The following is a 23,249-nucleotide window of genomic DNA, read 5'->3' as shown; positions in this document are numbered from 1 at the left end:
TGTGTGACGAGCTTTCTCCCATCTGGCTCAGAAATGTGGTCCCAGTGAACTGCGTTCACCCCGTCTGCCTCCACCTTCCTGAATCCAGAAAAAGAGGACAGATTTCACAATCAGTTCTTTTTTGTTTGTTTAAAATTTATTTATTTAAATTTGAGTTAGCTAACATACAGTGTAGCATTGGTTTCAGTAGATCCCAGTGATTCATCACTCACATATGACACCCAGTGCTCATCACAAGTGCCCTCCTCAATGCCGGTCACCCACCCGGCCCATCCTCCACCCACCTCCCCTCCAGCAACCCTGTTTGCTCTCTGTATTTAAGAGTTTCTCTCTTTTTGTAATGTTTATTTATTTTTGAGAGACAGAGGGAGACAGAAGACCCAAAGCAGGCTCTGAGCTGACAGCAGAGAGCCTGATGTGGGGCTTCAGTTCATGAACTGTGAGATCATGACCTGAGCCGAAGTCTGACGCTTAACCACCTGAGCCACTCAGGCGCCCCTTAAGAGTCTTATGGTGTGTTTCCCTCTGTTTTTATTTTTTCTTCCCTTCCCCTATGTTCATCTGCTATGTTCCTTAAATTCCACGAGTGAAATCATAAGATATTTGTCATTTTCTGCCTGACTTACTTTGCTTAACATAACACTTTCGAGCTCCATCTGCCTCATTGGAAATGGCAAGATTTCATTGTTTTTGATCACCAAATAGTATTCCACTGTGTGTATGTATGTATATATCCATTCATCAGTTGATGGACATTTGGGCCCTGCATAATACGAATTTAGTGCCATCGTGTTATCTGTAGATTTGGTGTTTCTGGTGATAGTCTCTGGTCGTTTGTAGCCTTTGCTGCTTTGGTCTTTTTTTTTTTTTCTTTCTTTTTCTCCACTGAGAGAGTTCCCCTTAAAATTTCCTGCAGGGCTGGTGGAGTGGTCATGAACTCCTTCAGTTTTTGTTTGTCTGGGAAAGCCTTGATCTCTCCTTCTGTTCCTAATGACAGCCTTGCTGGATAAAGGGTTCTTGGCTGCATATTTTTCCTATTCAGCACATTGACTATTTCCTGCCAGTCCCTTCTGGCCTGCCAAGTTTCAGTGGACAGGTCTGCTGCTACCCTTATGTGTCTACCCTTGTAGGTTAAGGCCCATTTGCCCCAGCTGCTTTCAGAATTCTTTATCTTTGTATTTTGCCAGTTTCACTATGATATATCTTGGTGTTGAACCGTTTCTGTTGATTTTGAAGGGAGTTCTCTGTGCCTCTTGGACTTGGATGCCTGTTTCCACCCCCAGATTAGGGAAGTTCTCGGGTATAATTTATTCAGATAAACTTTCTGCCCCTTTTTCTTGTCTCTTCTTGTGGGACTCCTGTGATATGGATATTGTTTCACTTCATTGAATCACTTAGTTCTTTCATTCTCCCCTTGTGATTTAGTAATTTCCTTTTGTCACCTGCATCATTTTCCATGATTTTATTTTTATTTTCTATTTCACCTGGTCTCTCCCCTGCTTCTTCTAGCCTCACTGTCAATGTATCTAGTTTGTTTTACATCTCAGTTATGGCATTTTTTTATTTCATCCGGAATAGGTCTTAGGCCTTTGATTTCTGCAGCAAGAGTTTCTCTGGTGTCTTCTTTGCTTCTTTCAAGCCCAGCTTGTAGTCTTATGACTGTTGTTCTGAATTCTTGTTCAGATATGTTGCTTATATCCGTTTTGAGTAAGTCCCTGGTTGTGATTTCTTCTTGACCTTTCTTTAGGGGAGAATTCCTCCGTCTTCTCATTTGGCTAAGTTTCTGTTTTTGCGTGTTTTAAAAGCTTGCTGTGTTTCCTGCACCTGAGAGTACCGCTATATTAAAGGGGTCATACACTGTCCAGGGCTTTGCAGTTCAGGAGTGTGTGCTGTATACATTGTGCTCTTGTGCTTTGGCTGCTCTTTCCCACTGGTCAGTGCTCTGCAGAGCTCCCCCTTGCTTGCAGTGGAGGAGTGTTTGGACCTTTAAATAGGTGTGCTTTGATTCGTTTGTTGAAGTAAGCTAGGAAAAAAGGAGAAAAAAATAAAACCCTGATCCCAAAAAAAGAAAAGGAAAGGGAGTAAAAAACCAGAAAACTATAAAGCTGATTCCAAAGAAAAAGAAAGGAGGGACGTCCGGGTGGCTCAGTCGGTTAAGCTCCAACTTCAGCTCAGGTCATGATCTTGCAGTTTGTGAGTTCAAGTCCCACATCAGGTTCTGTGCTGACATCTCACAGGCCTGGTGCCTACTTAAGGATTCTGTCTCCTTCTCTCTGCTCCTCCCTGCTTGTGTTCTGTCTGTCTGTCTGTCTCTCTCTCTCAAAAATAAACAAACATTAAAAAAGAAAAAAGAAAGAAAAAGAATTAAAAAGACTGATCCACAAAATAAATAGAAGGAAATGATAAAAAAAACAAAAACAAACCCCAGAAACTATGAGGCTGATTCCAATAGGAAAAACAAAAAACAAAAACTGCAGGTATCATTTAAATTAAAAAAATTTTTTTTTAATGTTTTTATTTATTTTTGAAGGAGAGAGAGAGCATGAACGGGGGAGGGGCAGAGAAAGAGGGAGACACAGAATTTGAAGCAGGCTCCAGGCTCTAAGCTGTCAGCACAGAGCCCGACGCGGGGCTCGAACTCACAAACTGTGAGATCATGACCTGAGCCCAAGTCGGACGCTTAACCGACTGAGCCACCCAGGCGCCCCTGCAGGTGTCATTTTAAAGCACTCGATTTTCAGTACACTTGGTGCATCAGGGGGCTGGCTGTGCTGATCTGGAGGAGAGGCCCACTGTGCTGGCTCGGAGTCTTGCCCCAGTAGGTAAGCAGTTGACCAGTTGACGGGGACAGCGGACCGTGTCTGGTGTGAGCAGGTCCCGCCTCCACTGGGGGCCTCTCCGTGGCTCTCTGAAGTCCTGCCGTGTTGTTGAAGGGAAAGTGGCACCATCCCAATCTCTCATCCCCAGACGGATTCTCATATTCCCCACCGTTCAGGCAGCCGTCACAGAGTAGGGAAGGCAGTCAGCTCACTGTGCGCCACAGCTCTCCCGTGTTGCTTCTTTGATGTGCTTTGGGGATTCAAAGCCCGAAATGTTAGAGGACTTGGCACCACGTGGATCCTCGCCCCTCCTCCAGAGTAGAGCCTCTGTGTTGTGTCTGAAGCCCTTTGTCCCCGAAGAAAGACCCACGCCTGCACAACGTGCTGAATTTGTGGTGTGGCACTGCAAAAGCATCAAGGCTCACATTGCCTCTGGGTGTGCCTCTGTCTCCTGCTGGTAAAAGGTCTTTGGCCGGTGCCTGCAGGGTCTTTTGCCCTTAGGGAGGCAATATACCCTGTTCCAAAAGGACTCTAGGAAGGGGACTGTCCCCGCACCTCACACCTGCTAAGCTGTCTCCTCCAACTGTGGGGATCGTTCTGCCATTCTGCAGATGGATTTTCCTGGGTTTTCCAAGTGACCTGGCCTCAATATGGTTGTGTTTGAGGGACGAGGAAAGCCCAGGGTCCCCCTACTTCTCCTCTGCCATCTTAACTCGTCCTCAGTTCTTATTTTTAATTCTTACAAAGACTGAAGGAATTTCATATTTAAAGCCTAAAGATAAATTCTCCTTCATCTGCGGATTGATTTGGAACAATCTGGAACCTTCAGTGAGGCTAGTATTTTTCCCGGTGGACCCTTTTCTGACTGTGCTTGCCTGCTGGGCCCGCAGCGAGGGGAGTGGCTTGGCCCCTGCTGTGGGGCGGGGCCTGGAGGGCTTGCTTTTGCTAAAATCAGACTGGAAACAACACAGAGGTTGCGATAATAGTTCCAAAAGAGTGAGATTAAGAGAAGGGACACAGAATGGCTTTTTTTTTTTTTTTTAAACGTTTACTTATTTATTTTGAGACAAAGAGCACAAGCAGGGGATGGATAGAGAGAGACAGAGACAGAATCCCAAGCAGGCTCCAGGCTGTCAGCACAGAGCCCGATGTGGGGCTTGATCCCACGAACCAGGAGATCATGACTCGAGCTAAAACCAAGAGTTGGATGCTGAACCAACTGAGCCCCCGAGGTGCCCCCAGAATGGCTTTTTAAGATAATACCAGGAGCAGTGAAGCCCATCACTGCAAGTGCCATCGCTGCTTGTGAGTCAGGCTTTGGTTCTCAAGTTCAGGTGTGCCCCATTGCCTGCTGTGGGAGCCGCCTCCCCGTTGGCCCGACTCCACAGCTGTGGCTGTATCCACCCCCACACTGGACGCTTGGGAGACGTGGGGGACATGCAGCTTTGTCGTGGAGCCCAGGGCAGCGGCGCTCCAGGGAAGGTCACATGATGTCCCTGAGTGGCTGTACTTGTATAGATTTTAGACACTGGGGAGAAGAGGCTTCCCACTGTCCAGCAGTCACTCAGCTGCTCACAGGCCTGGAGAAGGGCAGCTGTGCGGGGGCTGAGGTGGCTCTTGTCCTAGACGGTGGGCCGAGCCCTGGGCCCACCTCTTGGCTGCAGTCCCCAGGGCCTGGTTTTGCTTAGCACTTCATTGTGGTCCCCTCCCCCCAGGGACTCCTGCGTACCCTCTGCCTTCTTCCCGCAGCGGGGCCCATGTCCAGGGTCAGTTGTCTCATGAGGGTTCCCCTGGCCCCATGGCCAGCAGGGGCCTCAGCTGTGTGCCTCTTTCTCAGATGTCCATACCTCTGAGCTTGAATGTGTGACAGGGCACCCAGTGGAGGCACTGTGCGCCACTGAACCCCCGAGCTTGATGAGGGAGGAATGCCGTGTCCACACCTCCTGGGCTGAAGTGATCCTCCTCTGCCACCTGAGGACAGAGCTGTGACTACCCTGCTTTGTATTCTCCACTGCCTAACAGTCACATACCGTCTCTCATGGTTTCTGGGGCCTGGAATCGAGCAGCACAGCCGGCTCTGGCTCGGCCCTCTGGGGGCTGTGTCCCGTCTGATGGCTTGGCCCTTCGATATCTCGGCCTTCTGGGGGCTGTGTCCCCTCTGATGGCTCGGCCCTCTGGAGGCTGTGTCCTCTGATGGCTTGGCCAGGGCCCAAGACTGTGCTTCTAGGATGACACCTTGGTTTCTGGCCGCGGGGGCGCGAGGGGCTGCTCAGCGTGGCTGTGTGGTTTGAGGGGAGGCATGGGAGGGAAGCCACAGCGTCTTTCACACCTTAGTCTTGTAGGGGATGTGCGGCTACTTTGCCTTTGCAGTGGGGAGAGGGCTGCAGGGTGTATCAAGGGGCCACTGGGGACCGTGTGGAGGCTGCTGACCGCCCCGTCTCTCCTATGTGGGAACCAGGGGCAAGGAGTCGGTCACTCCCCTGGGTTAGCTGTGGCTCACGGGTCCCAGGGTCAGCCTGCTGGGCATCCCTGCTCACAGCCCTGGGAGTGTGGTGCCATGGGGGATTCTTTGCTAGACTTGGTTTTAAAAGGCTGGATGGCCTTGAAGATGAAACTCTCCACACTAATGACACTGGCAGCCTCACCTGCCCTGCAGAGGACAGGACTGACATCCACACTGGCTGAGAAGTCTGTGTGTCCCCCAGTAGCATGGGCATCACGTGGCTTCTCGAGCGACAGGCTGGGGTCTTTGGGAGTTTGGGCCTAGGGCTGAGGTTGCCTGAGGCCCCGTGTAGTGCTCGTTCTCCTGAGGCTTTGTGTCTCAGGCCAGGCCGGTCCTCACTTTTTGAGAATGTTTTCTTTTTCATGTTCTAATGGGGTTTGACTCTTGGTCAGTGACATGGTGTGTGAAGGTGGATCTGGGAAACCCAGACAGAGACAGGTAGGAGGTCAAGTCCCTTTACCTGCTCAGTGGGCAGGGACAGAGGTATTTCGCCCCAGCCTCTGGAGTTGACACCGTCCTGTCTCTCTCTCCGCCTAAAGAATGGTGAGCTGATTTATGGCTGCAAAGATGCCCGCAGCCCCGTGGCCGACTGGAGCGAGCTTGCACACCACCTGAAGCCGTTCTTCTTCCCGTCCAACGGCCTGGCTGGCGGGCCCCACTGCACGGGTGCCGTGATCCGGGAGCTGGTGCGTGTTATCACACGGGTGCTGCTGAGCGACTCTGAAAAGGGCCGGGCCGGCGCCCTGAGGCTGGGGCCAGGCCCGCAGGGCCCTCGTGTCTGCGAAGCCAGCCCTTTCGGCAGGAGCCTGCGCCACCAAGGTAGGCCACGCTGGGTGTAGGGGCGGGCAGAGCGTGTGGTGCATCCTGCCAGGGTCCTGCCTGGCCTCACGGAGCACTTGTGGGAGCAGCCTGGGCCCCGTCGGGGCCCCCCAAAGTCCCCCAGCCCCCGTGGGGAGACCTCCCCGTCGTCTCATCTTTTATCTGGGTTTTTAAGTTGCGGTACACGTTTGGGCTGTAGGGTTTTCCCTGAAAACATCGCCCCCTGTGTCTGTGCGTCCTCTGGTTTGTCAAGGGCTTTCCTACAGTCTCCCGTCTCGTGGTTGCCACCCTGGAAGGGTAGGTTTTCTGTGGCCGGTGGAGAACTGGGGCTCAGAGGGTCAGGGTCCCACAGCTCAAGGCCCTTGCGGGTGGGGCGGGGGGCCCAACTGTGACTCAGTGGGTGTCCCAGCTTTGAGGCCGCCCCGTGGGTGGTTTGGGCTTTTGCTGTGAATGTTCATGGGATCCTCGTTTGTCCCTTTGCCGCCTGCTGGTGGGCTCCATACGTCAGGCCTGCGGCGTGTGGGAGAGCCACAGCCAGGAGCCGGGAGGTCAGGGTGTCAGTACTGCACACGGCTGCAGCTCCCCCTGCAAGGACTCAGACCCATCCTGGTGTTTGTTCCTGGGACACGGCTGCTCCTTAGAAGGCCGAGAGATGGGCCGGGACCCCGACTTCCCGGGCCTCACGGCACCTGCTGCACGGCAGGGACCCAAGAACGCTCGCTTGTGGGATGGACCTCGCGTCCACACCGACCACGATGACCGCTCCCTGCTGCGGGTGTCAGTGGCAGCTTTGACCGCCATCCTCTGTGGCCACCCGCCCATCAGCCTGGGTTGTGGTCCGGGGCCCCGCAGACACGGTTGTGCAGATGTGATGACGGGGTGGTCACTTTAAATTTTGTGCTTGGCTCATCTAGCTTGAGGGCCGTCTCTGCACGGAGACCTGGGCTGGGGTGTGGACTTGGAGGCCCTGGACAGGGAGAAGCAGGAGACACGGGGCCCCTGCCGGTCTGTGGTGCCCGGCCCCGCGCCCCGGCCGTTCTGTGAGGCAGGGTGTGGCCCGTCCCCAGGCTGTGTTCCATCCTTGACGGTAAACCTCTTGTTCTCCCCGATGTTCTTGGTAGGAAAAAGCGCCCCGGAGTGCTCGGGGTTACCGAAGGGCTGTCTTCTGTACAAAACCCTCCAGGTGCAGATGTTGGACCTGCTGGACATCGAAGGCCTCTACCCTCTGTACCGGCGGGTTGAGCGGTACCTGGAGGAGTTTCCCGAGGAGAGGTGAGGCCCAGGCCCCCGGCACCCCTGTGCTGCCTAGGCCGAGTGGGCCCGAGCTTTCCTGAGGGGAAGACGGGGCTGGGGGAAGGGGGTCGTCCTAATGGGAGGACCGCCCGCCCAGCCTGGGGTTCGGTTCCCGTGGCAGGAGCAGGGCTGGCCGGCAGTCCTGTGCTGAGTCGGCGGAGCCTGCAGGGGGCAGTGCTGCTCCACCGCCGCCCGGCCGCTCCTGCCACCTGGCCGCCCTCCCTCCCGGGGGGGGGGGGGGGGGGGGGGGGGAGGGTCTCCCGGGTCGGCGCCACAGGCTTGTGGCTGGGCTGCGGTATTCCCGCATCTGGACCCCCTGTCTCCCCAGCCGCCACCCCTCACTAGCGTCTCTGACCGGATGCCATTTGTCACAGCAGGACACAGCCTGGGCTTCCTGGTTCTGGTCTTGCACGTTCTGTTTAAAACTAACGCTTCAGAATGATGTTTAGTGTCAGGAAGAGGTGGGTCTTTAAAGGCAGACGTGTGACTGTTAGATCGTTAGCAGTTTCAGAAACCGTTTCCGGGCAGCTTTGCCATCCTGTTTTTTGCGCTTTCTCCTTCAGAAAAACATTGCAAATAGATGGGCCTTATGACGAAGCGTTTTACCAGAAGTTGCTTGATCTTTCCACCGAGGACGACGGGACAGTGGCCTTTGCACTGACGAAGGTGGGCGGACCCTTCTGGAAACGCCGTGTGCTCCTTAGGTTCTTCACACTGGCTTGGGGCTTTCCTAAGTAAGACGTGTGGTTTTCCATGACCTGTCCCTGGCGGTTAAAGCAGAAAAACTGGGAGTAAAAAAAAAGGGGGCCGAGTTTCCCCCAGGTGGCCTGGGGAAGGTGATACCTCAGCTTTCAGGGAGGATTTCCGTTCTTCCTGTTGGCTCCAGGCCACCCAGCCCCAGCCCCGTGGCCGTGTGTGGGTGGCATCCCTCCCCAGGACCCGGGCCAAGGGCAGCCTGGGAGGACGTCCCCAGGAGGAGGCCTGGTCCTGCCCGAGGGACTTTGAGGCTCACTGAACCTGCATAGGAGAAAGCGTCTTTACTTTCAGTGCCCTCTGACTGGAATGCTGCATTTCCTCCATTATGAATGTGGCAACAACCACTGTCGGGTCATCAGGACCCCCGACTTTGCCACCGAGAGAAACCAGACCTTCTTGTTTCACACGATAGTTGCCGTAGGTACCCTGCGGTACCTGAGCTTTTGTGGCGCAGGACTATGTCGTACGTTGTTTTAAACAGTATTCTGGCATTTGATAGAGTCATCCTGCTGTTTATGTTCCGCATTTAAAGATGTTATTCTGAGAGGGACCCATAGGCCTCACTGTGCTGTCACGGGTTTTGCTAAACGCTACTGCGGCTGGTTGCGAGTGAGGGACACGAGGGAGGTGTAGGGCACATGACCCCCTCCAGGTACACGCGGGCAGCTGCCCGGGAGCCTTGGCTCACCTGCGTGGGGCCCCACGCGGCTCCGGCTGCCCCTCTCCTGCAGCGCTCGTGGTGTCGAGGAAGACGACGGAGGCGGCCCCTCCCGAGTGCAGGGCCATGGTGGGGAGTTCTCGGAGGTGCTCGGGGCAGAGCTGTGCTCGGGGCGGGGAGACAGCCAAATGTGGAGCCTCTGCACCAGACTAAAGCGACAGTCTGCCCTAGGTTGTCTGCAACTTGGGGGCGCATTGCTTCTCTCTCCAAAGAAGCTGTACGAAAGACTTCTTTTTTGTACGTTTCTATATTTTTCAGAGTCGTTACCAGACAAATATGTAAACGTGTGTGTGTAACCATAATTTTGTGGTGAGAGACCCAGGCAGTCGTTACTCCGCTGCCAGAATGGCTGAAACCAGTGCCACCCCGGGCTGGTGCAGGGCGTTGCCGCGGAGAAACCGGTCACTTGACCGTGCCAGGGGTGGGTAGGAAACCGTGTGGGGAAACATGAAAGCTTCTCACAAACTAAACCTGCACGAACCCTGCCACCTGGCCTCTCTCTCCGGGGCATGCGTCACAGAGAAGGGAATGCTTCTTCTCACAGGCCCTGAGCACTGGACACAACCCAGGGGTCCACCAGCAGGTGACCTACGGCAGGTGACACGCTGGCAGTGCTAAGCAACCAGTGACCTGGCCACATCACCAGGGTGCCATGCGGGGTGACGGAACTGGTCCCAGAAGGTTACACACTAGGATTGTTTCTATGACATTCTTTTTTAGAGGTTTTATTTTCAAGTAATCGCTATGCTCAACATGGGACTTGAACTCACAACCCTGAGATCAAGGGTTGTGGGCTCTACCGACCGAGCCAGCCAGACGCCCCTCCCTGACATTCTTGGAATGACAAAGACGAGTGGCGGCCGTGGTGTGGGGAGGTGGAAGGAAGGTGGGTGTGGCTATAAAGGTCAACTCAAGGCATCCTTGTGACGGGTCTGCCGTGTATCTTACCGTGGTGGTGGCTGAGCACGTGTGGCCACACTACACGCGCGCACCCTGGCACGAAACCGCAGAGTGTACCAGTGTCCCTGTCTTTGCCGGATGCCATCCTGTGTGAGGTTTGCGAGACGTCATCATTGAGGGAGGCTCGGTGAAAGGTGCTCAGGTCTCTGCGTTATTTCTTACACCAGCACGTCAAGCTAGAATTACCTCCAGAACAACCTAACGAAAACGATTCAAGCAGTGAGGAGACTGTGTACTTGTGACCGTGCTCCTGCCCTTCTGTCTCTCAGTTTGGGAGACCGCCCACGTTACGTGCATCGGTTGCCAGCACGCATTTAGCAGACCGTCGCTTGACGTCTCTTTGTGGGGATGTAAGGGTCTGCCTGCTTTTGTTTCGGGGAGTTAGGTTCTGGTAGGCGCGAACCTGAAGAGGGCTGGCTGTGGAGGCAAGTGGTGGAGCACGTGGAGGTCATCCTGACGCTACAGACGAAATTCCTTCAAGAACTCACTGAGCCTCCGACCTCTGATGAGCTGAGGGACTATTCCCTTTATTTTGAGGGTCCGGAAACTGTAGCCCGAAGAGACCCTTGGTGTACCGTGCAGAATTCCACAGGGGGGTCAGCACGCTTGTGGAAAGAGCCGACAGGTGCTTGAGACGGCTCAGAGCCTCTGGCCTCCTACACGTGCTCAACGTGCCGTGTAGTTCAGAGGTAGCCACAGATCAGCCCGAACCAGTGCCGCTGCGTTCCAGTCAGACTTCATGTACAAAACAGGCGGTGAGCTGGGTCTGGCCCCTGGCCCGTGGCTCGCTGACCTCGGTTTACTTTGCATGTCGGTTTTTATGCTCCGTTTTTCATTCCATCGGTTTGGAAGTTGCACATTCTGTTCCTATCCTTGAAGTGGTTACTTGTCCGGTCTAATGTTAGTGACTTCGCCCACCCACCCTGCCCCACCACGCACGCTCAGAACACGAGGAACTGGGTCCACTCCCCTTCTCACTCCCACCTTTCAGGCAGCTGCTTGTCTGGGGTTCTTTTTGTTCTTTTCTAAAGTCGCAGTTTACAGTACTGTTTACCCCTGTCTTTGCCCATCGTTCTTACATCTTACTTAGAACTTCCCTTTGTTACCTTTTTTTTTCGATAATGGGTTTACTGAGATATAACTTACATGTCATACAACTTACCTGTTTAAAGTGACTCCGTGGTTTCCACTACATGTGCACCTGTCCCCAGTCAATTTTAGAACATTTTCATCACCTCAGAAAGAAATCTTCTCCACCGCCCGCCCCTCCCCCCCAGCTCTAAGCACCCACCAAGACTTTCTGTCTCTGCGGATGTGCCTGGTGCAGTCACTGCGTATACACGGAGTCCTTCGATCCTTGGTCCGTTATGACTGGCTTCCTTCACTTGGCATGTTTCCCAGGTTCATCTGCATTGTAGCGTCCATCAATACTGTCTGCCTTTTATAGCTGAAAAGTACTCCATTCTACGGGCACGTCCCATTTTATGCATTTATTACTGGTGGACATTGAGTTGTTTCCACTTTTTGGCTATTACGAATAATGCTGCTATAAATGTTTTGTGTACAAATTGTTGTGCGGACATGTTTTTATTTTTCTCAGCTATACACATAGGAGTGGAATTGGTGGGTCAAATGATAACATACGTTTAATTCTGTTGGGATCTGCCAGACTGTTTTCTAGAGTGGCTGTCCCATTTGACATTCCCACTTAACTTAAAAAAATTTTTTTAATGTTTATTTTTGAGAGAGAGAGAGAGCGAGGGAAGGAAGGAGAGAGAGAGAAAATGAACGGGGGAGGGTCAGAGAGAGAGAGGGAGACACAGAATCTGAAGCAGGTTCCAGGCTCTCAGCGCTCAGCACAGAGCCTGACATGGGGCTTGAACTCACGAATGGGGGGAGATCACGACCCGAGCGGAAGTCACATGCTTAATGACTGAGCCACCCAGGCGCCTTTCCGATTTGGATGCCTTTTATGTCTTTTCCTTGCATAGCTGCCCTAGATAGAATTTTTAGTACATTGTGAAACAGATGTTGCAAGAAGAGACATCCCTGATTTGTTCCTGGTTTTGTTGGGATAGCATTCAGTCTTTCATCATTATGTACATGTTAGCTGTGGGCTTTTCATAGATAATCCTTTATCAGGTTGAAGAACGTCCCTTCTTTTCCTAATTTGTTGAGTGTTTTTGTCAAGAAAGGATGTTGGAGTTTATCAAAGATCTTTTCTGTAGCAATTGAGATTATCATTGTTTTTCTTTTTTAAAAAAATTCTGTAGATAAGGCATATTACACTAATTTGTTTTTGGATGTTAAAACCAACCTCACATTCCTGGGATAAATCACACGAGGTCATGGCATATGATCGTTCGTATATGTTGCTAGATTCAATTTGCTATTATATTGTTGAGGATAATAGTATCCACATTTATAAGACATACTGGTCTGCAATTTGCATTTCTTATGATGTCTGTTTTGGTTTTGGTTATCAGGTAATACTGGTCTTGTCAAGTCAGTTGGGAAGAATTCCAGCTTCTTACTTTTTGGAGGGGTTTGAGAAGGATTGATGTTAAGTATTCTTTAAGTATTTGATAGAATTCAAATACTTGAATACTTGAATACTTGAAGCCACTTGAAGCCACCTGGGCCTGAACTTTTCTTTGTAGTTAGTGTTTTGATGCCCAGTTCAGTCTTTTTTGTAGGACTGATGATACTGTTTCTTTGAGTCAGTTTTGAGTTTGTGGCTTTTTAGGAGTGTGTCCATTTCATGAAAGTTGTTATTGGCCTACAATTGCTTATAGTTTTTTTCTTCAAGTAAACCCTTTATTTTATTATTAATATTTTTGTAGTGTGTTTATTTTGAGGGGGGGGGGAGGGGTAGAGCAAGGGAGACTGAGTGTCCCAAGCAGGCTCCATGCTGTCAGCTCCTAGCCTGACATGGGGCTCAGTCCCGTGAACTGTGAGATGATGACCTGAGTTGAAATCAAGGGTCAGACATCCACCACCAGGTTCCACTCAAGTAAACCCTTTAGAAATTACATCAGTGATAGCACAGAGCCTGCTTGAGATTCTCCTCTCTTTGTGCCTCCCCTGTTCACTCTCTCCCAAAATAAATAAATAGTAAAAGTCTTTTGGAAACTTCTGCATCCTCTTTGTTGGGATATGTTTATATTTCTCCACAGTATTGAAGGGTAACTTTTTCTAAGCATGAAGAAAGGGCTGACTTTTTCTCTTGGCATTAAACCATTCTGTGTAACATCATCTGTGTATATGGCTGCTGAGAGGTCTTCTGTCAGTCTGCCTTTTTTCAGGAGCGGAGTTTTCTTCTTTGCCTGCTTTTAAGAGCTTGTCTTTCTCTCTTTTTTTTTCCCCTTCCCCTCCTCCATGGGTTTCTGTTAAGTTTCTCAGGATCTGCATAAGAGTGAAAACATATGGTATCTGTCTTTCTCTTGTATGGCTTATTTCACTTAGCATCACACTCTCCAATTTGACAATAAATTTCATATATTTAAAAAAAAAAAAGAGCCCGTCTTTCTCATTACTTGATATTTTAGTGCACTGTGATTAGGTGTGGCATTCTTTGTGTGTATTTATCTATCTTTATCTATGTATGTTGTGCTTCTATTTGTGGATTTATATCTTCTATTCTAGAAAATTCACAGCCATTTTCTTGTCACATATTTTCTGTTCTCCATTATCCTATTCTCTTTTTCTGGGACTCTATTTAGAGACAGGTGAAACCTCATTTTGTATCTTCCACATGTCATAACTGCTTTCCTATTTTTCATCTCTTTGTCTCTGTACTCCATTCTAGGTATTTCTTCAGTTTTGCCTTCCCATTCATGGATTCTTTCTTCACCTGTGTCTAATCTGCTAGTTTATTCTATGAGTTTTCTGTTTCAGTAGTTATATTTTTAATTTCTTAAAGTTCTGTTTGGTCCATTTATACATCTGCTTGGTAATTTTGGTAGTTCCTTATTGCTTGTCCATTTTTAAGTCCCCATCTTTTAGTTCTTCAAACGATTTATGAATAGTTGTTATTCTGTATGTGATATCAGATACATAATAAAACCTTAGAGGTAAAAGTTCTGTTATTTTGGCTGCTTCATCCATGCTTTGTTGTCTGCTTGGGTTTTTAATGGTCCATGATTGGGGGTTCGTGTGTTTGATCTTAATCTGTGGGAATCCTGGACCTAAACAGAGAGTGCTTTCCTTCAGAGAAGATACAGATTCTTGGCTTGAGGGAGAAATCTCAGTTTGGACCCTGTACTCTGCGGCTTATTCCTAGAAACACTGCTTCCATTGACATCTGCCTCCAGGGTGGCTCAGCCTTCCTATTTGCTCCTTGCTCAAAACTGTAGTTTTGGCTCTTCTGGGGATGAGTGGTGAGAAGAAGGGATTGAGCAGGGATTTCCCTTACCTTCTGCAAGCCCAGCAGTGCACTGACAGGTATGTTAACAAGGACTTAGTTGTTTTGTAAGAGGGCCCTTGGAAGTCCTCTATATCCCCTGAAAGTATCAGTTGCTTTAGTATGGCCAAATCATTGTCATTTACTTGGTTTTAATTTGTTACTGTTAAAAATAATGTTGACATTCCTGCTTTTGACAAACTGTAAGACAGATTATTGGGAGTAAAACTGCTAGACTGATTTTTGATAGATCCTGTCAATATTGTCTTGCCAAAAAGATTTTGCCAGTTTATGTTCTTCCCTGCAACAATCGAGGGCCCTTTTCCTCCATGCCCCCCGCCCCCCAAACACTATATGTTACCAGTATTGAGAATTTTATTTATTTTTTATTTTTTATTTTTTTTTAATTTTTTTTTTAACGTTTATTTTTGAGACAGAGAGAGACAGAGCATGAACGGGGGAGGGGCAGAGAGAGAGGGAGACACAGAATCGGAAGCAGGCTCCAGGCTCTGAGCCATCAGCCCAGAGCCCGACGCGGGGCTCGAACTCACAGACCGTGAGATTGTGACCTGAGCCGAAGTCAGCCACTCAACCGACTGAGCCACCCAGGCGCCCCGAGAATTTTATTTTTAAAGTTTATTTATTTTGAGAGAGAGAGAGCAAATGAGTGAGCACAAGTGGGGGAGGGGCAGAGAAAGGGGGAGAGAGAGAGAGAGAGAGAGAGAGAGAAATCTGAGAATCTGAGAATCTGAACCAGGCTCTGGACTGTCAGCACAGAGCCCAGTGCAGGGCTCAAACTCAATGAACCGTGAGATCGTGACCTGAGCCAAAATCAAGAGTCAGATGCTTAACTGACTGAGCCACCCAGGCGCCCCTAGAATTTTATTTTTTAATTTTATAAGATTTTATTCTCAACCATTTGTATTGTGAAATATAGCACACACAGAAAAGTACAGAGAAAAAACATAGAGTCTAATGATTTATCACAAAGCAAACTCGTGGGATTGCCAGTTAGGTCTGGATGTCGAACACTGGCAACCAAGCAGAATCCCTGTTGGTGTCCTGTCAGTTATGCCTCTTTCTCTTCTCCTCAGAATTAACTATTATATTGACTGATACCCCTCTAGTTTAGTTTGTTTCACTTTTGAACCTTATACATGGAGTCCCATCTTTTTTGAAAAACCCTTTATACCATTTGTAAGATTCACTCATGTTACTGCATGCGTTTCCATAACTGAATTGCCTCATAGCAGTGCACGGAACAGGTGCACCAGTGTATCTGCTCTGTTGATGGACATTTGGCTCGTTCTCTGTTTTTGGCTGTTGCGAATAAAGCCACTGTAAACGTCCTCATTCAGATCCCTCAGGGTACGTGTCACACATTTCCTTGGATATATTCCCAGGAGTGGAATTTCTGGGCCGGAGAGATGAGCATATCAGCTGGAGGGGATTGTGCAAAACAGGTGGTTCATTTACAGTCTCTACAACTGGCCAGAGTAGTTCCCATTATCCTCTCTACCGCTTGGCTGTGTGTCTTTCTAACCTTAGCCATTCTGGTGACTGTAGTGGTGGCTTGTTGTGGTAATGAGATCAGGCACTTTGTAATATGTTTATTGGCCATCTGTGGGGTTTTCTTTTTGTGAAGCCTCTTGCCCAGTTTTTGTAACATTGTCCGTCTTTTTCTTACCGACCTGAGGAGTTCTTTGTGTATTATGGATAGAAGCCCTGTGAGATAGATGTGCTACTGATACCTTCTTTCAAATTCCATATCTTGCTACTTTACTCCCTTAATGGAGGACTTTTAAGAAAAGAAGTTCATAATTTTAAGGTAGTTTAATTTTTGTCTTTTTCCTTTTTAAGAAGTTTTTATCTTTCCTCTACTTTAGGGCCCTACCGGTATTTAAAAAACCATATTGTTTTGCTTATCACATTTGGGGGGTATGGCATGAGGTAGGATTTGATTTTATTTTCACATGGAAGGGTCCCAGAACCACAGGGATTATCCTGATCATTAGAGAGTCAGAACCAGCCCTCAAGAATATCTTTTCCTTCAATAAATGCCTGGCTCTTCTCGACCTCTGCTTGTGCACATGAATCTTAGAATCCACTTGTTCAGTTCTACAAGGAAAAGCAACAACAAAAATGTTGGGATTTTGATTGGTTTGGCATTAAAATGATAATTGACATCTATATAAAACAGTCTTCCAACATGCGCATGTTCTGTTTTTTTTAGGTGTTACTTAAAATCTAATAAAAACATTTTAGGATTTTTTTTTTTAGAGAGGTCTTATATTTTATTAGATTTATTCCCAGATATTTGATGGTTTTATTATTTATTAAAAATTTTTTAAATGTTTGCGTATTGTTGAGAGAAACAGAGCATGAGTGGGGGAGGGGCAGAGAGCGAGGGAGTCACAGAGTCTGAAGCAGGCTCCAGGCTCCGAGCTGTCAGAGCCCGATGTGGGGCTCAAACTCATGGACTGCAAGATGACGACCTGAGCCAAAGTCAGACGCTTAACCGACTGAGCCACCCAGGTGCCTCAATTCCCAGGTATTTGATGGTTTTAGATATAAATGGTATCTTACAAGACATTTCATTTTAAGTTGTTTATTGTGGATAGACAGGAATGCAGTTGGTTTTTGTATTTGACCTCTCATCTGTCAACCTTGCTAAAGTCACTGATTCTGTTTATTTACAGCTTTTGGATTTTCGTTTATTATGTAATCATATTGTCTATGAATTTGATTTTGTTTTGCTTCCCAATCCTTATACCTTTTACTTATTTCATTTTGCTTAATTGAATATAGTTAATTTGTGACCGTGGGAATTCTAGTCTCATTCCCATTCTCAAAGAGAAACCATTTTACCACTAAGTTAAGTTGTTTGTTGTAGGTTGTTGGGGGGCTTTGTTTTATTTATTTTTTAAATAAAATAACTTAGCAAATTAAGGAAGTTCCATTTTATTCCTAATTTGTATTTATTATCAGGAGGGGCACCTGGGTGTCTCAGTCAGTTAAGTGTCTGACTTCAATTCAGGTCATGATCTCACGGTTGGTGGCTTCAAGCCCCGCAATGGGCTCTGTGCTGTCAGCACAGAGCCTGCTTTGGATTCTGTCTCCCTCCCTCTCTACCCCTCTACCACTCAGGCTCTTTCACTCTCTCTCAAAAATAATAAGCATTAAAAAAAAAAAAAGTTTTTAATCAGGAGTGGATGTTGACTTTATCATTGTTTTTTCTGTTTCTATTGAGATGATCATAGGACTTTTCTATTGTCTGTTAATGTGGTTAACTGTATAATTTATGGTGATTTATTATTTTTATATGATATTTGGTTGGCCAGTATTTTATTTAGGGTTTTTTAGTGAATTTTGCAATGTCTTTGTTAGGCCTTGGTATCAAGGGTATGCCTGCTTCAAAAAACATTTGAGGACTGCTCATTTTCGGGTTCTCTGGAAGAGGTGAACTAAGACTTGCATTATTTTTTCCTTAAATATTTTTTAGAACCACAGATGAAACCATCTGGGCCCACAATTGTCTTTGCAGACAAACTTTAAATTATGATCTCGATTTCATATTATCTTCTTCTTTGGTCAGGTTTGGTAACTTGTATTTTTCTAGAAATTTGTTTCATCTAAAATTTTCAAATTTTGGGGCACCTGGGTGGCTCAATCGCTTAAGCATCTGACTCTTGGTTTTGGCTCAGGTCATGATCCGACGGTTTGTGAGTTTGGGCCCTGCATCCAGCTTCACGTTGACAGTGTAGAGTCTGCTTGGGATTCTCTCTCTCCCTCTCTCTGTCCCTCCTGTGCTTGTGTGCACATACACTCTCTCTCTCAAAATAAAGCAGCTTTTTAAAAAAAAATTTTAAATTTCAGGTTTTTAAAATAATATTCTTTTATCTTTTAAAGAATGCTCTTTTATTCCTGATGTGTGGTGTCTGTTTTCTCAGTCCATCCCATGAAGAGTGTCATTTTTGTTTTATACAAATTAACTCATCCGTTAGTGTCCTGTGTGATTGTTTCTTATTTCAATCATTTCTGCTTTAACTTCCTTTCTTCTTTCTTTGGATAATTTGTTCTTTTTATAACTTCTGATATGAATGCTTACCTAATTAAGTCTTAGATTTTTTTCCTAAAATATGTATTCAACACTGTATATTTTCTTGTAAACATGGCTTTAGCTACATTCCACAAGCTGTATTTTCAATACCATTCAACTAAAATATATGCTTATTACTATTAAGATTTCTCCTTTCACCCATGGAAGTATTTAGAAGGGAATTAATTACCAAACACACAGATTCTCATTATCTTTTTTGTGTTGATTACTAGCAACATTGCATTATGGTCAGAGAACATAGTCTATATGGTCCTTTGAAACTTGTTGAGATTGGCTTTTGATCCTTTTCAGTGTATTGTGATATGCTTTATAGATCAATTTATTTGAAAAATGGTTCTGTGCATATGTGAAAAAAGTGTCTTTTCAAATTGCCGGGTTCAGTGTTTTATATCTTCTTATTAGGTCAGATTAATTGCGTCATTCAGATCTTTCATAACCTTACTTTACTATCTGCTTCTTCCATAAGAAGGATGTTTCGAAATTTTACAAAATAACTATGGGTTTTTCTGTTATTTATGTCTTTGTATTTAATGTATGGTCTGGTTTTTTATCCTTACGTTTTGTGGACTTACACTTGGATTTAAAACTGTTAATTTTTACCACCTGTCTTAGGTTTCTTTTTCTTTCCTCTCTTACAATCTTTTGGGTTATTTATTTTATTTTATTTTTTTGTCATTCCATTTCCTCACTCTGTTAAAAGTTACAGAGTCTTTTGCTTTTGTCTTGTGGCTATCTTAACCTTTGCAGCAAGCAATTGACTTAGGAAAGACTAGCGTCTAGTACCTTCAACTCTCTTTCTGGACAGCACAAAATTCTTAGAGTACATTTTCCTCTCTTCCTGACTTACTTCTTACTGCTGTGTATTCTGCTGTTTTAAACTCCAGGAGACATTATTACCGTTTTATACAGTCAGCGTCCTTTTACCCACAGGTGTCTCTCTTATTCTCCATTCTGCCCTGCATCCCAGAGCTTGTGTTGGGGGTGATTTTGTTGTTGTCTGAAGAACACCATGTAACGTTTCCTTTATGTTGGTCTGCCTGGTGATTCATTCTTAGTGTTTGGTGATGTGTGTATCTGATTTTGTTCTTTTGGGAGTCATTCTTGAGTTTGTGGCTTGATGTCTTTCCCCAGTTTTGGAAAATATTTGGCCTCAATGTCTACAAATTTGATTTGTACCCATTTCTTTGTTATTTTCCAGTTGTTCTACTTTTTCCATGCGTCATTCTGGATATTTTTGGGGACATCTTCTAGTTTAGCAAGTCTCTTGAGTTTCTTCTCATCTGTTAAAATTATCTGTTGAACTTTTAGTATTGATTTTTCTATTTTTTCAGTTCTAGAATTTACATACGGTTTACGTTTGTAGTCTCCAGCTCTCAAATTCTTGACTTTGTCTTTTATTTTTTGAGCAGAGTAGCACGTCTATCTGATTCCTGCAGTAGCCGGGAGTCCGCGTGCATCTCTGCTGGCCTGGGGTTTTTTTGCAGGTTTTCACTTACGTTATCGTGAGTTGTGCCTAGATATTTTAACTTGTGTGTCGGTAACTGTATTTGACAATCATTTAGAAATAATGCAAGGCCTAAGATGGTGTTTTCTTCCAGGAAGGATCTTGGGTTTGCTTCTGCTGGGAGCCAGGGAAGCCCTAGCAAGTTGGGGTCGCCTGGCCCTAGTTTTGGTGACAGAGGTCTTTGAAGCAGGGCTGCGGGTCCCGGAGGGCTGCCAACCCGTGGCTTCCTTGGCCTGAAGGTGTGGCATTGGGTGCTAACAGAAGACGGGGTTTGTCATGGTCCCTGTCCTCAGAGCCCTGCGGGTTGATGAAAGTACCTCTTGGCCGACCCTCCGGAATTGTCAACCCTGTGTCAGGGCGAAAAGGACCCAGATGTCTATCTTTTGCTGGTGCAGCTACTCTCCCTGATTCCATTCACGCTGCCTTTCAGCGGATGCTTTCAGTGTTTTTTCCAGCTTCCTCTGGCTGACCTCCGTGGTCGGGCTGGCCCTGTATTCCACAGTCTGGCGTTGTTCGAAGTGAGAGTCTGGCCCTTCCATTTTGTGTCTGATTATATGTGTTTTGTGCATCTGATGTATAAAGAATGTTTACTATAATTTGCATTTCCTTGATTAGTAGTGAGGTTGGGCATCTTTTCATGTATTTATTGACTATTTTCTTTCTTTTCTCGGTTTATTGGATCCACATCTTTGGGAAGTTTCCTTTTCTATATGAATCTAGCACTTTATACTTTGGTGTTGATCATCCGTGACCATGGCTGGTCTCTTTCACATTGGTGTTAGGACGGTGTCCTATGGACGCTTTTCATCTTTGGGTATTCAAATCTACCAATCTTTTGTGGCTTGTCTTATGATGAAGACGCAGATATTTTATACATTAAAAAAAATGTTTATCCCTTTAATTCTTTTGGATTGAATCTTTTGTGTATTTTGTGAGATGCCTGATTTCTTAGCCAAATGAGCCGAGTGTAGAAGAGGTTTTGCAAGCCCAGAAGGAGCTGCCAGCAGGCCTGAGGTGTGCCGCTAGGTCGCGCACAGGGAAGGTGGGAACCCGATGTCTTCCAGGGCGGTCCTCCTAGTGTGGGATGCAGAGGGAAGGGCTACAGGGGAGGCGAGCCTGTCCTCTGTCAGCGCGTGATGTTGAGGCCTGTGACAACCTGGAAGGACCACTTCCTTTTCTGTAACTAGTTTACTTTTGTAAAAGTGAGAGAAATTCACATGGTAACATGAAACTTCAAAGAAAGTGGGAAAACGCCCAGAGTCTACACGGACCCAGTTCAGAGCCTCCCCGTGTGTCTGACATGCACTTGGGCTGACACAGGGGCTCACGCGTCAGGTCCCGCACGGCACGCCGTGTGGAGCTGGCAGGTCCGGTGGACGAGATCGCGGGCTGCTGGGGGCACGTGTTCAAGCCTGATGTTTAGAGCCACGATGCCATCGTGGGGGAGTTTCCTCATCCGCAGGCTGGGACAGTGGCATGCCCGCTGTGGGTCACTCGCAGCCCGGCGGCCCTCCGTCCCCAGTGTCATTCGCGGGGGACGTCTCCTCAGCGTCATCAGTGTGGTCCACGCTTGTGCTTCCGTGGCGGGTCCGCGTGCCACCTGCAGAGCGGTGCCGGTGGGCAGGGCTGGCCGAGGATCCTCCCGGGCCTGGAGCTCACCTCTCCGTCCCCACAGGTGCAGCAGTACCGGGTGGCCATGACCGCAAAGGACTGCTCCGTCATGATCGCGCTTTCCCCCTGTCTGCAGGATGCCAGGTGAGCCGCCTGCTGCGCGTCCTGTGTGCGCGGGGTCCTGGCAGGGCCACGTTGGCCGACACAGTCCTGTCCCCTAGTTGACACCTTAGTGACTCACCACGGCTTGCTGGCTCCTGCCTGTGCTCTAAGAGCTTGGGGCACAGCTGGAAAGACACTTAGAAAAACTTAAAAAGACCGTCTTATTAAAGATTGTCATGAGTTTCTAAGGATACACTCCAAGGATTTAGAAGCAGCTTGGACCGTGGTACACATTCCTTTCTCTCAAAGCCCCAAGTGCCCACTGAGGTCCCCCTAGGTCTCGTTCCTCGCCCTGGCCAGCTCTTGATGTGCTGGCCTTCTCGGCCCTTCCCGAGCCTGTAAGAACAGCGTGTCCCTGGACGTGACTGTCCGGCACCCTCCCTTGCCGTTTTATTTTTTTTTTTTGAATTCAGGATGAACCTGATAATCTTCTCTTGCTAATTAGATGGCATCTTCAGCATTGATCCTCCGATGCCAAACCCCACGTGGACACGGCGTTTGTGGAATGGCCCCACGTCCTTCTGACACGTGTTCCTGGGTCAAGATGACCTTATCGTTGGCCGCCAGCCACTCATTTTTCTGGCGCTGTTGAACTAAACATTCCCAGGGCTGCTGCTCCCTGGCAGGCACAGAACTGATAGGAAACACCGCGGGATGTCTGTCAGGCATAACTGAAAAACAACAAGGCTGTTCTGTTTAGTCGAGCACCCCTGTGACCCCTGGAGGAACTGCAGTGCCCATTCACTGGATGGAGCTGGTGGTGGTAGAGGACAGAACCATGTGGCTGTCACCCACTGCCCTTCCTGACCGTGCAGGAGTGTGCAGGGTGGGCCGGCCGGCCTGGGCCCTGGCGCACTTCACCAGCTGCCTGACGGACACAGATGGGGCACAGTGCACGTCCTGGGAGCCCTGTGGAGCCGCGCAGAAGCGTTTCGGCTTTGGGGCTGTGCCCGGTGCTCCTGGGAGTGTGCGGTGGGCACACAGTCAGACTTTGTGCAGGAGCTGCCTCTGGCTGTGCGCCCACCACCCCGTGCACGGAGAGATGCCCGTCTTCGCGTGCATCACCTTGTCTGTCGGGTGCCGTGAGTGACCTGCCGGAGGCTGGAGATGCGCTGTCCCAGCCCTGCTGCCTAGAACTCAGGCCTCGGAAGCAAGACTTTGACTGCCCTTTGGGAGGGGGTAGCTGAGACCCCGGTAGCTGAGCCAGGGGGTCGATTTCCCTGGAAGAGTGTTTCGGTACAGGAGTTAAGTGGGAGTCTTGCCTTGATTAGTTTCATCCGATCGGGAGTGTGTCCATCGGTCTTCCCCTCTTGGGCAGGACCTTCTGAAATTTGTGTTATGTTTGGGATGATTTCAAATCTAGAAGAGTGGTTAAGCATCAGAGAAACTAGGACTCGTGAGTAGTTTTATAGGGCTAAACTGAGCTCATAGAATACATTTAACCAGTCATTTGGAGGCAAGACAATACCAAGCACTCAGAGCTGAGTGGGATGGGCACACAGCAATCTTAGTACAAAGTTCAGAATTAGCCTCAAAGTGTTTTTTGTTTGTTTTTTTTTTTAAGTTTATTTTGAGACAAAGT

At 48.0% G+C, this 23,249-nt stretch overlaps 2 protein-coding genes across 2 annotated transcripts in view; one reads left to right on the top strand and one right to left on the bottom strand.

Moving 5' to 3' along the window:
• The window catches only part of IPPK (inositol-pentakisphosphate 2-kinase), a 48,396-nt gene that overhangs the window by 23,413 nt on the left and 1,734 nt on the right, over nucleotides 1-23,249 (top strand). The window contains exons 9-12 of the mRNA XM_042963592.1: nucleotides 5,862-6,141; nucleotides 7,263-7,413; nucleotides 7,998-8,100; nucleotides 21,570-21,649. Coding sequence (XP_042819526.1) covers nucleotides 5,862-6,141; nucleotides 7,263-7,413; nucleotides 7,998-8,100; nucleotides 21,570-21,649 — 614 coding nt within the window. The remainder of the gene's footprint in view (nucleotides 1-5,861; nucleotides 6,142-7,262; nucleotides 7,414-7,997; nucleotides 8,101-21,569; nucleotides 21,650-23,249) is intronic.
• The window catches only part of LOC102954804 (centromere protein P), a 244,534-nt gene continuing 229,377 nt past the window's right edge, over nucleotides 8,093-23,249 (bottom strand). Inside the window, exon 9 of the mRNA XM_042963598.1 lies at nucleotides 8,093-8,198. The gene's annotated coding sequence lies outside the window, so the exon portion shown is untranslated. The remainder of the gene's footprint in view (nucleotides 8,199-23,249) is intronic.

This window comes from Panthera tigris, chromosome D4 (assembly GCF_018350195.1).
Source record: "Panthera tigris isolate Pti1 chromosome D4, P.tigris_Pti1_mat1.1, whole genome shotgun sequence".
NCBI lineage: Eukaryota > Metazoa > Chordata > Mammalia > Carnivora > Felidae > Panthera > Panthera tigris.
This window is presented reverse-complemented; position numbering and strand designations above follow the sequence as displayed.